General features: G+C 39.0%; 2 protein-coding genes across 10 annotated transcripts in view; one reads left to right on the forward strand and one right to left on the reverse strand.

The window, feature by feature from the left end:
• The window catches only part of LOC106872020 (L-lactate transporter), an 18,362-nt gene extending 14,949 nt beyond the window's left edge, over positions 1-3,413 (forward strand). Inside the window, exons 5-8 of the mRNA XM_052967694.1 lie at positions 571-693; positions 1,563-1,772; positions 2,120-2,219; positions 3,229-3,413. Of these exons, the coding sequence (XP_052823654.1) occupies positions 571-693; positions 1,563-1,772; positions 2,120-2,219; positions 3,229-3,269 (474 nt within the window). The 3' untranslated portion in view covers positions 3,270-3,413. The remainder of the gene's footprint in view (positions 1-570; positions 694-1,562; positions 1,773-2,119; positions 2,220-3,228) is intronic.
• An 886-nt stretch (positions 3,414-4,299) lies between these two features.
• LOC106872024 (mucin-17) overlaps positions 4,300-14,590 on the reverse strand; it is a 136,842-nt gene continuing 126,551 nt past the window's right edge. For 6 of the 9 annotated variants that reach the window (XM_014918843.2, XM_014918845.2, XM_014918840.2 and 3 more), the window contains 3 exons: positions 12,524-13,051; positions 9,751-12,316; positions 4,300-4,656 (listed from right to left, as the gene is read on the reverse strand). In XM_014918843.2, coding sequence (XP_014774329.1) covers positions 9,794-12,316; positions 12,524-13,051 — 3,051 coding nt within the window. In that variant the 3' untranslated portion in view covers positions 4,300-4,656; positions 9,751-9,793. Of the gene's footprint in view, positions 4,657-9,416; positions 9,502-9,750; positions 12,317-12,523; positions 13,052-14,590 lie in introns of all 9 variants that reach the window. The other 3 variants (XR_008264015.1, XM_014918848.2, XM_014918849.2) reach the window with 3 other exon arrangements.

Genomic DNA, 14,590 nt, shown 5'->3' on the forward strand with positions numbered 1-14,590 from the left:
ACTCACTCACTCACACTCCGCCGTTTACGACGATGAGGGTTCCACTGGATCCGCCCGACGGAACAGCCTGCTCGTGAAATTATATTATACTTACCACACAGCCACGACTGCGCCTACGAGTAGTTAATTAATTTTTGGAAAGCGTTCCAGTAACAGTGAAGGCGCGTGGCCAAATGTTTAAGGTGTTTGTTCCAGTCACTCAAGATCGTAGTTTCGTTTCCTGGACAGGACGGTGCGTCGCGTTTTTGAGTCAAACATTTCATTCCACTTTAATCCAGTCCACTCAGCTGAAAATGGTCTGGCGTCCCGTTCAGGGGTGGATAGAGTAATCTCGGTCATTTACGCGCCTTGCAAACGGAGTAGCTTATCCTATGAGTCATAGGACTCGACAGAGTCGTGTCCGTGGGGACTTCATTACTTAATTCCTTAATTACTGCACCAGTTACCACTTACTCTCACCTTCTTTCTTCCACCACCCCTCTCTCTCTTTCTCTCTTGCTTTCTCCCTCTCTCCCTTTTAAATTTCGTGTGACGGCTTACATTTCAATTTTTATAATTGTATCTTTACAGGCTTTTGGACAAACTTTCATTCAAGACGACCGGTTTCATTCTTTAGTCGGGGCATTTGCGTCCCTGTGTAATGCGGGTGGCCGTATCCTCTGGGGTGCCATAGCTGATAGAACTTCGTTCAGGGTAAGCTATCACGGGCGCGCTCGATATATATCTCTATAAATTTTTAATGTTTAAGCAAAATTGCAGGATGGTTTCATGCGAAATCAGACCTCCCCAAGCAGAAAATATGACTAAACAGGCGCAGGAGTGGCTGTGTGGTAAGTAGCTCGCTTACCAACCACATGGTTCCGGGTTCAGTCCCACTGCGTGGCACCTTGGGCAAGTGTCTTCTACTATAGCCTCGGGCCGACCAAAGCCTTGTGAGTGGATTTGGTAGACGGAAACTGAAAGAAGCCCGTCGTATATATGTTTATATATATATGCGTGTGTGTGTTGGTGTGTCTGTGTTTGTTCCCCCAGCATCGCTTAACAACCGATGCTGGTGTGTTTACGTCCCCGTAACTTAGCGGTTCGGCAAAAAGAGACCGATAGAATAAGTACTAGGCTTACAAAGAATAAGTCCTGGGGTCGATTTGCTCGACTAAAGGCGGTGCTCCAGCATGGCCTCAGTCAAATGCCTGAAACAAGTAAAAGAGTAAAAGATTAAAGCAATTGAAACCATACAGTCAGAGCTGTTTTGCACAAGCGAAGCGCAGATTTACACTCAATTATACAGAAAGGTTGCCCAGTCGTGGAGAAGGACACGAATGGTCAATCCTGTTGGACAAATTTGGTTTCACTCTCTGCTTAAAGACGCCTGTCTTTACATGAAACCTCTCGTATCTATCATTAGCCAAATCATGTTTCGAAGATTGAATAAAATATTTTGTAAACTATTTTTATCGATCAGACAAGTGCTTAAAAACCACCAGAACGCGTCGTTGTCTTTTCCAGCACTAATAACAGTAATTCGTAGACTATACAAACGTTCTTCTTCTGCTCTTTTTCAGACTGCCCAGTTAGCTATCACCTCGTTACTCACTTGTCTTTATTCAACGTTCATAATCACGGAATACGGTGGGAAACCACTTTTCTTTATCTGGGTTTGTTTGATTTTCCTCACCTTCTCTGGATCTTTCTCCACATTTCCATCTTGTACGATGCGCTGTTTCGGGGAACAGTATTATTCGATAAACTACGGATTACTCTTCACGTCTCAGGTAAAGTTTCAATGCAATAATAATAGTAATAATAATGATAATAATGATGATGATGATGATGATAATAATAATAAAGATGCAGTACCAGGCAGTGGCTCTCGTGGCTTCTGATCTTAATTGATTGGAAGTGTTATCATGTACATTGTTTTGTCTTGGTATAAAAGTTGGGCTACAGCAAATATTCTGCGTAATACCACAGATTTGTTTGAGTTGCTTCCCTTGAAATCATTAAGGGAAGCAACTCTGGAAGAGTTTCTTGCCTTGTAATTATTTATTTATCTTTTAAAAAATATTTTCGGAGTCCATTCTCATTTACCGTTTTCTTTTCTCGAAAATCTATTTTCCAGGCCATGACAGCGATTATTGGATCGCTACTCTCAGAGAATCTCCTTCCTTTGATCGGTTGGATGGGTTTATTTTTCGTTGCAGCAGTGATATCGGCATGTGGTAGGTATCGAACTCTCTCTCTCTCTCGTTCTCTCTGTCACTTCTTTCTCTCTCTCTCTCGTTCTCTCCCTGCTAATATTTATTGGCACAGCTATACGGTTTACAACAGACGTGGCGTTTGAATTTTGTCCACGGGGTTTGTCATCGATCCCAGTATTTCAGTGGTACTTATTTTATCGACCTCCTACAGGATGAAAGGCAAAGTCGACTCAGGACGAAATACCGCGCCAACTATTCTGCTAGCTTGCCGCCTTAATAATAATAATAATAATAATAATAATAATAATCATTATTATTACTTTTACTCTAGGTACAAGTCCTTGAACATGTTTCGGGGAAGGGGACAAGTCGATTAAATCGACCCCAGTGCTCAACTGGTACTTATTTTATCAACCGCCGAAAGGATATCAGCCTTGCAGCACCCTTTAGCGCAGGTTGTGATGCATTGTGCCTGGTGTACCGTTATCAGACAGGTAGTCACGACAGGTATATTAGGCTTCGTATATTTATACCCTAGCATCACTTTCATGGCATGCTCTGTTCTGTTACTCAATAATAATAATTTGGATTAATTCTCAGGGAAAACATTTATCTTGCGACTAATTCTCCAATTCATTGTACAGTTACAATAGAATACGATGAGACAGAGAAGCGAGATGCGATCAGCGGGGTCGCAAATTAAAAGCTGAGCTGGGTTAGAGGACTCTGGCATTCAACTATCAATCATCTGTAGTTAATCTGTGGTTGTCTGTTATTATTTAGTCTTAGTCAGTCATGATCGACCAAACCTAAGATCAACTACGTTCCAGTTATTACACTTCCTCGTCTTCTATTCTAACACTAAATTATTTCAAAGACAATAGTGTGTGGCTTGGGAGGGTGTTAGCAATTGAGCGACCATGAAGAGAGTCCATCGATGGATTGTAGCGTAAATAACCTTTTATTAAATATGGCTGCCTATTCTTACTTCATGTCACTTTTTTAATTAATATTTGCCTTGTTATTTCAGCGATAGTCATAGCATTTAATTTTAAAGAACCGCCTTCATAGAGCAAGGAAAGGAAGCAACAACAACTACTACAATAACAGCAATCACTACTACAACAAAAGTAGGGATTTTTTTCGTATTTTATATAATTTTTATACAATATTCTTTCGTATTTTTTATTAAAAAAATAAATTACTTTTATTTATTTTATTCGTTTCCGTCTTTTCTGTAACCTTTTCAGACATCCCTTCTTAACTCAAACTCAAACATCTATTGAATTCACTCACTGGTCCTTATCTAAATCACTCACAGGGGTTACCTCATCTTAGACATACAGTTACCTCTGTTCATATCCGAAACTTATTTCTTTTAACTTGCAGTCTGCGAGGTAGTCATACATCACCACCAGATCTGGAAGCCCCATATGGTCCTTTTTGACATACAGCACGTCTTCCCTGTTCTTTTCCTATTCATGTCTTTCTTTCTTCTCTCTCTCTACATTTACCTGTCTTATATTTCGAGTGGAAATCACCCTCTTCAGTCTCACTACTTTAGATGTGACTTCCAAAGAACATGAGTATTGCTCCTAGTTATAAAAACATGTGATGTGTATGAATGAAGACACCTGTATAAAGACATGGCGATTGTTAAATGTTGGTGGGCTTTGTGGAAAAAGAAGACATATAGACATGGACACATACACACACATGCATGTACATATGTACACACACACACACATATACACACATACATATACATACACACAGATAATCTCAGAAGACTAGCAATATTTATTGACTTTAGAAGTAATATATTTATTTCTTCAATGGATCTCATTTTTGATAAAATGATACAGATTAAATTTTCACTTGATATCCTTTCATGTGTTTCGCCATTCATTACCATTATTAATATTATTTTTATTATTATTTATATTTTTTTTTTTTTTAGTTTGTAACAATTGCATTTTCTCCTGTTAATATTTTACAATGCCAATAATATTGTTTCTTTATAAACTAATCTATTTTGATAACCAATAATTCACATTCTTTGTTTATTAGAAACTTAGAATAAAATAAAGCAATTCCTCTCTCAGTCTTTTGTGGGTTTTTAATCCATTAATTTGCTAAAATACAAATATATAATTATATTCAAGGAAACTTCAAAAATTAATTTCCAATCCAGTTTTATATTGAGACAAACTTTACTACATTGTCGTTTACTTTCGGAAATAACTTCTTGGACATTTTTCTTTTAATAAATTCACTCTTTCGTTTTCTGTAATATTTCCTTAGCAACAAGAGCCATTTCTGGTTGTGCTAAGGTAAAAATTCTTGTAATTCTGGCTAAACCGGCTGCTTATATTTCTTCCATTCCAACAGCTTTGTTTCCCATGCATGTCTCAATGAATGTCTAAATTTTCCTTACCGGAATCGAATATATTGGTTCCTGCATAAAAAGAGAAATGTACTTTATACATCCAATGCCATATATCAAGAACAAGCAATCAATAATAATGGTAGTGATGCCAAGTATACAGAACAAATACACAATTAACACCCACTTTTTTTTTAATCATATTTTTGTTCAAATACACTGATTTTGTTTCAATTAATTTTTAAAATAACGAAGAGTTTAGCTAAATAGCTTTGAATAAGCTGGGGTTTGGAACGTAAATAAACATGAAATTTTGATGGAAGTTTTTATTTTAGACGACTTTAAAATGGAAAATTTGTATCATAGAAGAAGGGGACAATCTAAGGGGTGAAAGGGTGAAAGCAGAAGACTAAACTAAGTTTTCTTTTTATTGTTCTAAGATTCAATTTCTTGAGATCCCTGGTTCTAAACCTGGGAGGCAGCCACACCTTTGTGACTCCCACAAAAAAAGTGGCAAATGCCAAGAAGGTACCAGATGTTTAGGAGTTGTTGGGTTTTCTCAGGAATAAAATATTTCAACCAAGTGCAATGCTGTATTTGTTGGCATAAAAGATTCATGCGTATATTAGATGCACCACAATTTCAGCAACACAGATTCAAGAAAAAAAGAGGCTCAACTTCACAAGTAGGACCCTAGATGATTCTTTTGAGAGTTTAAAAAAAAAAAAATTCTTACATGTCATCAAATATGGTGCTTGTATTAAATCTATCTCTGTTTGTATTAAATCTATCTCTGTTTGTATTAAATCTATCTCTGTTTGTATTAAATCTATCTCTGTTTGTATTAAATCTATCTCTGTTTGTATTAAATCTATCTCTATCTTTCTAGGTTGTCCCTCAGGACGCCCTAAGACTATTTCCACACATTTCCCCCACTCATCTTGATCTTCTGTAATGGTCCTCAGCTCCTGTACCCTTTCCATACCAGTATCCTCCAGCAAGTTGTTGATATAGGTCGTCTTCCTTCTTCCTCTCTTGGTTCTTCCTTCCGTTGGTTACCAGAGCACCAGCTTGTTAGCAATTTCATCGGTGTGTCTGATGCAGTGTCCAGCTAGCCTCGTCCTTCTATGCTGTATCTTCAATGTTACTTTTGGTAGTCCCTGGTATCATCAGTGATCAGAAACCTTATTGATGTTGAGCCAAGGTCCAATATAATTTCTTTACTTAACCCAATAATGCTGTGTTCCCAGCAGAGCAGGAATAGCCTAAATGTGATATTTAATGGAATCTCGTTAAAGCGGTAATGAACAACACACACAAAAGGAAGACAAAATGCTAAAAACAAACAACCAATCATGTCACAGTTTTGTAATCAATGGAGTTTATGACTCATTCTTAATGGTGTCCCCCTAACTGTTTACTTTTGTTTTTATTTAAAAGAATATGGATTTTTGCAATGAAACAAGTGTATGATGAACCCAGCAGTTTGTCTGGTAAACAAGCAAGGTCTAGACTTCTTCAGCTGAAGAGATTATCAATGGTATCCATTCTTTGGATGAAGAGTTTACCTTTACACAAATAATGAGAATGATTTGGACAATCAAACTGGTGAAAGCGTATCAGGACAATTAACCCTTGAGGACAATTACCCCACCCCTTAGTTAATTACTCCCTCTACAGTATATTAAGAAGTTTTAAATCATCAGCTGTTGTCCTCAGGAGTAACTGCCCATGGTGGTGGGGGTAGCTGTCCATAGTGGTGGTGGTGGGGTAACTCTCCTAGACTAGGTGAAAGTGATGAGGAAAGTAGTTATACACATGAACAAATACAGAAGCAGAGAGAAACACCTATTATTGTTATTCTCCTGAATTTGTTTTTTTGCGATTCTGTCCATTAGTTTGCCAGCAATCATTACTCTTGAGTTGTGCATACAACTCTTTTACTCTTTTACTTGTTTCAGTCCTTTGGCTGCGGCCATGCTGGAACACTGATGCTGGTGTGTTTACATCCCCGTAACTTAGTGGTTCAGCAAAAGAGACCTGAGTTCTCATTCCTAAGGTATTTTTCTGATGCTGTTGTAATTATTATTATTATTATTATTATTATTATTATTATTCATGTCACTGCCTGGAATCAAACTCGGAATCTTAGGGTTAGTAGCCCACGCTCTTAACCACTACACCATATGCCCGTGGGCAATTATTGAGTGAATTCGGTTCTAAGCAGTAACCTGAATAATAATAATAATAATAATAATAATAATAATAATAATAATAATAATAATAATAACAACATCGAAAAATACCTTAGGAATGAGAACCCAGGTTCGAAATTTCCCCAAGACACCTGATGAAGGCTGGAGGGTATATCAGCCGAAACGTTGTTTTAACAACAAACAAGATGAGGACAAATATAAATAATGTAAATATGATGATGATGAATGGAAGATTTGAACAGATATGAACAGTTCGAACGATGAAGATGAACAAGATTTATTTTAATTGAACTGAAGTTAAACACAAGTCAATAAGGTTGCAATAACAACTCCTCTTTTATTGGTCCTTAAATGCACTCCCTAGTGGTTGGAACTTCCAAATAAGCAAGTCTCTATACAAATAATAATATAAGAAATTGGAAATTAACAATGACTTATGCCAGCAAAATGGTCCAAGACTTCAATACTCAATTAACATACTGTGTTTGCTCACTTCGTGGCCTTGCTCTACCTCTATAAATTCATAACAACAACAATTATGGTGTAGTGGTTAAGAGCATAGGCTACTAACCCCAAGATTCTGAGTTCAATTCCAGGCAGTGACCAGAATAATAATAATAACATTGAGAAATACCTTAGGAATGAGAACCCAGGTTCAAAATTTCCCCAAGACACCTGATAAAGGCTGGAGGGTATACCAGCCGAAACGTTGTGTTAACAACAAACAAGATGAGGACAAATATCCGTCAAATGTAAATAATGAACAACGATTATATTTCTACATCAGCTTAAAACTTAAACTTATTTTTATTCAATAAACTCCAAAGTTTACAATATCCTTTTTTTTTTGTTTAAATGTTAGGATTTACTTTGAGTGGCAAGCCTAGCACACAACCATGTCTAACACCACCACCCGGACCTTCAGTGGTAGGCCTAGCACCCCCCCCTTGTTTAACAACACCACCTGCTTTTGGAGGGACAAGCCTAACATACTATCTTGTCACCACCTTGTCGTTTGGCATTTTAAGAAGCGTTCAGTCTGTTACAGATATTCAAACTAACTTTCTCTCTGGGCACATTGTTCCTGTCCAATCTCAGGATGGCCACCAATGTTGTCATGGATGCTACCCTTCCTTTCTGACCAACTTATTAAAAAAGAAACCTACAATAATTGAGAGTTGGGCTCAAACAGATATTGGTGTATTTGTGTATATCAGTGAGGCTGGTGTCCTCGTCTTCATTGTTGCTTTCACAATGTTTTGGCTACTTTTTTTTTGGTGGTATCCTCATTACAAAGTCCTTAGAACACTGAAAACATAAGAGCTACCAGTAAAAAATGGACACTAGACAGAAGTCAATAGATGAAGATGTACATTAGACTTAAAAGACTGGAGGTCATATTGAAGAGGAAAACAAGACTGTGGAATGGAATTCCAAAGTTCAGAGATGCAAGGGAAGAAACTGGTACCATAAAGTGCTTTACGGCACTTAGGAGGTTGAAAAGTATACTGATGTGAACTGGATGCAAGTCTAGTTAATCGCTGATAAGTTCTTAAAGGAGGAACCAGGGAAGAGAGCTCAGCTGAACAATGTCTATGGAAATACTTATAGAAAAGAGACAAGGAAGCAACATAACAACGATGAGTGATCTCAAACCCAATTGAAGACTATTTCAAGAGGAATGGTCTAATCCATTTAGAGGAGAATCATCACTTCATAAATGGTGTTTTGCTTATAGACCATGCTGAATATAAAATCCTGGCTATTGCAGTTGGAGAATTTGTGAAATGATTAAAATAAAGTTAACAATTCTCTACTATGACAATGCTTACTTGGGTACAGATTAAAACACTCACCGAGGCTTCTTGTTTCATATTTGATTCCATCAATAAGAGACATACAAGAGCTCAGTTAATTACAGACTTTCTATTTTACACATTTTTACAATAACAATAATTGATTGAAAGAGACCTCTGCTTCCATTTTCTCAGCCTGGCTTTATCAGCAGGAAAATACAATTCAATGCCTAAAACTTATCCATCAACTGTAGACTGATTGACTATTTACTTTTACAACTACAGAAACATTGAGACAGTTACCTAACAACTGTTGCTAGACTGAATTACTAAACAACTGTAGAATTTATGGAATAATTTTTTTACAATTGTAGCTAGTCTGGGACAGTTACCAAACAACTGTAGATTTACTGGAAATTAGTAACTGTAGCCGGACATCATTTTGTTTTTATAATGTAGGCAGAATAGGAAAAGACAGCAGCCATGATCATTTGTCAGGGCCACTTTGACTGGTGGGAAGAAGTTCTTAGACCGAAAATATGGCCTGAATGCTTGCAACAGAATGAACAGAGCCAAAGGCACCAAGGGACCAGGTGGTGTTGTTAAAGGGGGACTTTCTCACAATTTTCTGTTTACCAAATTTCATTCATAAGGCATTGGTAACTTTGAGGTTATTGTTGAAGGTACATTGGATATAAAAGTGCTGCACAGTGAGATGAAACTCAAAACCACAGAGTTGCAAAGCCAACTTCTTAACCACACAGCCATTCCTGCACTTGAGACAGACACCTAACAAGTGTAGCTTGACTTGAAGACCTACCTGGCAACTAGCAGTCTGAACTTGCTCCCCCTGCGTGGGGATTGAGGCTGAGCACAGCCGGTTGGATGAAAGATCTACCATCTACCTGTTGTAAAGCATTGAAAGAGAGAGCAGTCAGTCATTGGAAGTTAATTAAATTCAAAGACCAAATTATAAGTGAAATGCTATTTTCTTTAGAAGAAACATGGAAATGAAAAAGACGAGAAAAAATTTTGAAAAATAGTTGGCTAAAATTTTAAAACAGGGAGTTTGAGGTTCAAGCACAACAAAAGAAATAAAATAAAATATTTTCTTTTTTCTTTTTTTTTTTTTTTTTTTTCTTTTTTCTACTTACCATTAATAATAAATGCATCTGAAGAATGTCTGGATCTTCTTGGTCAATGACCATTGCTTTTATCAATGTCCACACTGAATTTTGTATTAACTGGCCATTGATTAAATGCGTCAAAAGGGTCAGTTTGGGTCTGAGAGTATTCAGCGGGATTGAGGCTGGGAAAGGAAAATAAATCTGATGGTACGTTGCCAGAGTGTCCACTGTTTCGACTAAGGTTTGTAAAAGGGTCATTTTCAATGTCAGTTGTTTGACTGTTGTATATGGAAAGGTCAGTCTCTGGAACTGACCTTTCGGTATTTTTTGTCGAAGGAAAAAACTGAGTCACTTGAGTATTGTTTTGTGTTAGATTAACATTAGTTTGTATCACAAAAGGGTCAACTGGGGACTTCTCAGTTTGTAGTTTGAGGTGGAGGGGAACAACAAAGGGATCAGATAAGTCATTGTTAAGTTCGCTACAGAACGATCCAGAAATGTTTGTGTTTGTCTGGTTATGGTTTGATTGTGGCTTTGTGCAATGAAGGACACGAAATGGATCCACACTGTTGAACACTGGCTGGCTGGATTTATTATGGATTTGAGCTGATGTTGAACTACAAACAGATTCTACAGACTGGGAGGTTGTCTGAGGAGTCTGTTTTGAACGTTTGTTAACTATTTTGGTGTAGGGGCCACTGAAAGGATCTGGTGATGAAGAGTTCCTCACTGAAGGACTGGTATTAACTTTAGACATGAAAGGGTTATTGTTGGGCCAACCACTGTCATGGGAACTAGCAGTACCAATGGCAGTCTGTGACGAATTTGAAGCAAATACATCACGGCCGCCACTTGAAAAACTTTGGTTACTAAAAGGTGAGCTTGAATTGTCATTTTCAGTAAATGCAGACCAAGGAGGGGGTGAAGAGTTGCTGTTGCCAGTGGCAACACTAAGAGGAGATGAGACAGATGACCCTCGGTCAGTAAACTTTGTTGTATTAACTTTGGTGTCAGCAAGTTTTGTCGTTGGAAGACTATTGGTAGACACGTCTGAGTCTTGTAGTGATGTAAAAGAACAATCTGAAATGGCCCCATGGGCCAAAACTGTCCCTTCCAGGGAAACAACAGATGACACTGGGGAGTTGGATTTTCCCATACTTTGTAAGCTTGAACTGGAAGAAAGGGTACGTTTTGGACGAACAGGAAGTGGAGGAGGTTTGGCAGTTCTTGTAATATCTGATGTCCTTGGGCGGGGTGGGGGAGCTGGTGCTTGGTCAGGTTCGAAATTAAGGGAAGCACCTGTTGGTAGTGGAGGGGGTGGCACAGTTGGGGAAGGGAGGTTAAATTCGTCATCAGATATGGCCCAGTGGTCATCTGGAAAGGGCGAAATGCTACACACAGACTCTGACCCCGAGTTGTGACCAGAAACAGCAGCAAGAAGATGGGAAGGGAGTTGCGGAGGTGGGTGAGAGGGGGGATTATTAAAGTCAACATCTGAAAGTTTGAGTTTCGTCATTGCATAGGTAACCTCTGTGGGGTTGTTGCCACTGAAGCTGAAAATACTGGGAGAATCAGAATGGGGCTGGTCGTTAGAGACATTAGAAGACTGGGAATCGGAACCGGAAAAAGAAGCAGCAGAAACTGAGGGTTGATCAAATTTGGTGGGTTCAGGAAAGCACACGGGATCAGGTAACAAGTTTTCAGCTGGAAGAGCTGAGGTTATTGAATATTCACTTGCCTGGTCATTATTTGATGGGGTAGCATCTTGCTCTGATGGCTGCTGCTGCTGTTGCTGCTGCTGCTGCTGGGGTGGGAGAGGATTTTCAGTTTTAGAACTCTGAACATGCAATTCTTTACATTTAATACTTTCTTCAAGTAATTCATTTAATTTTTTGCTTGGTGGCGGCTCCAACTTTGGAAATAACTCTGCTGGCTTCTTGTGGTGCTGATTGCTGCCGAAATTGCAGAGATCCTGGAAAAGCTTGTCAGTCTGAGGAACTGGATTGGTACCAGTGTCTGTTGGTTTATTATTTGCCAAAGTTGAAGCACTTTCCAGTTTCTCATTACTCTGCTGAGAGAAGACGCTAGTGAAAGAACTGTCCAAAGAGATAGCATCGAATTTACTCGGAGTGCTTCTCTGACTGCTGTCAGGAGACGAGAGGGGCAGAAAAGCTGGTTGTGGCCCCTCTGGGAATGCAGCAAATGATGCTTGTTGCCCAACAGGAAATCCAGTAACCGGGGTCGGTGGTTTAACAGAGAACGCAGCTGAGAATGCAGCTGGCTGTGGTGCAGCTGAAAATGCATTCCCTGCCACAGGATGTGCAGGGTCAGGAGGGAATGCAGCAAACGGTTGCTGGGCAGCAAAATTTGCAGCCACGTTTTGTGTTGCAACTGGAAATGTGTTGCCACGTGGTGGCTTCATCACTGGAAATGCAGCAAAAGGTACAGTATTGTCTGTAGTTGGTGGTGTGGTAGACGTAGAGGCTGTAAAGGGTGTTTGGTTGGGTGCTTGTGCAGGTACAGCGGAAACAAACAGTTTATCCCCAAATGGATCTGTAACAATGGGTAGAGAGCAGGTCATGTTGGTTGGCATCTGCAATGGTACAGCGTATAAGATTAATAAGATTGGGATAATGACAAAATGATAATTAGGATGATTAGTAAAAGTAGAAATAACAATGATGGCGGAGACAAAAGCTGCAGAAAGAAGACTTAGATCAGTGGTTCTCAGCCATGTTGGGAAGAGATGGAGAAGAAACAAAGAGAAACAGGTGAGTATAAATTGTTGTTTTGTACTTACCTCAGGTGGGGTTGTCGCTGGATCAATTGGTTTCGGAACTGCTGGGTTAGCAGTCATTGGAACTGCTGGGTTAACAGTTATTGGAACTGCTGGGTTAACAGTTATTGGAACTGCTGGGTTAACAGTTATTGGAACTGCTGGGTTAACAGTTATTGGAACTGCCGGGTTAACAGTTAACGGAACTGAAACAGGAAACGGCTGAGCAGGAACATTGGAAGACACTGCAGAGGGAAAGGCACTGGACGCTGGAAATAGGTTGGCCGCAAGACTACACTGACCGGGTGGTAAAGCTGCCGGTGCCTGTGGCATAGCGCTGCCGATGGGAACGCGAGGTGAAGCCGGCGGAGGAGGGAGCAACACTACAGGAGCAGCGGCAGTAGCTGCAGCAGCAATCGACACAGATGCATTCCCAATGCACTGTTTAGAATTGTTTATGTTCCACGGATCAGCAGTTGTGTCCCCTGTTGTCACCTGCCCGAAGGGAAAGTCATCGAAGCTCTCCAAAGCAGTACCCATAGAGTCCATTCCCTGTCAATTAGATTAAGAATAACGGTTTAGCACAAAGTTCACAACACATGTCCTCGAGTAAAAGACAAACACCTTGGAGACATTTCAAGCAGGTTAACCCTTTAGCATTTAAACTGACCATATCCGGCCAAAATATTCTGTTTTATGGTCTCACTGGAGAGATCTGGCCTCTCACATCAACCGTACAATATCATTCTAAAATTAACAGTTACCTCTTCAAAATCTCAAAACATACACAAACATTGGAGTAAAGATTATTTGCCAACATAACATGGCAGTCCTGGTTTAGGACGAATGTTGCTGTAATTTAGCCCCAGGAGACATCATCTCCAGCTGGCTATACGACATGATCAGTGTCCTTATATTTTCGAACAAGGGGGTGCTAGACTCCCTTATTCAAAAATATGACACAGATCATGTTGTATAGCCAATTGGAGACGATGTCTCCTGGGGCTAAATTACAGCAACATTCATCCAAAACTAGGACTGCCATGTTGGCAAACAATCTTTACTCCAAAGTACTGTTGCTGAATATCTCTCGTTGTGAGATTTACAAATAGTAATTTTCTAATACACAAACATGTTCACATGTAAGTAGATATGCACAGGCAGACGCATGCATCTGTACACACACACACACACACATGTATACGCATAACACAATGATATGGTTTACAGTAGGTCCATCATTCAAATCCTCCAGGTGACGTTACAACTTTTTTCCATCTTCTATATTATATACGAGGGTGTGCTGAAAAGTTCCTGGCTTTGGGTAAAAGAAAATACAGGTGGATCAATTAATTATGATTTTATTCAGCATATTCCCCTCTCAGATTCACACACTTATTGCAGCAGCGGTACTTCAGTTTTTCTAAGACCTATAAAAAACTTGGAAGGTTGGGCCTCCAACCAGGCCTTTCACAATTCCCTTAAAGCCAGAAATCTTTCAGCACTCCCTCGTATATATAATAATACAATACCTCAACACTGTGTGGGGTGACAATCCCCTTTGATAGAGCACTGATATGTCAATACAGCTATTTAGTTTAACTCTGTGATTTGGCAAACACAGCAATATGGTTTACTGTACAGGCAGTGTTTAAATTTTGAAAAAAAAAAACAAAAAAAAACCTAAAACCTCAAAAAACCACAAACACACACACACACACACACTGTATTGGAGTAAAGGTAAATGCTAAATTAGAGTTAACGTTTTAAAGCAATTTAAGAATAACAATAAAACCATTAATTGATGGCGGTGGGGTCACCTTGTCTGCAAATCAAAAGAAATGGTGTTTGAAGGTAGTTTGTTATCATTTATTCATTTACTTGTTTTAGTCGTTAGACTGTGGCCATGCTGGAGCACTGCCTTCAATGGTTTAGTTAAAGAAATCAATCCCAGTATTTATTTTAAAGCCTGATACTTATTCGGTCAGTCTCGTTTTGCTGAACTGCTAAATGTATCCTGCATTGGTAAGGCCAAAATAGAGAATATATGTATGTATGTATATATATATATATATATATATATATATATAT

The sequence above is a fragment of the Octopus bimaculoides genome, chromosome 4 (assembly GCF_001194135.2).
Source record: "Octopus bimaculoides isolate UCB-OBI-ISO-001 chromosome 4, ASM119413v2, whole genome shotgun sequence".
Taxonomy (NCBI): domain Eukaryota; kingdom Metazoa; phylum Mollusca; class Cephalopoda; order Octopoda; family Octopodidae; genus Octopus; species Octopus bimaculoides.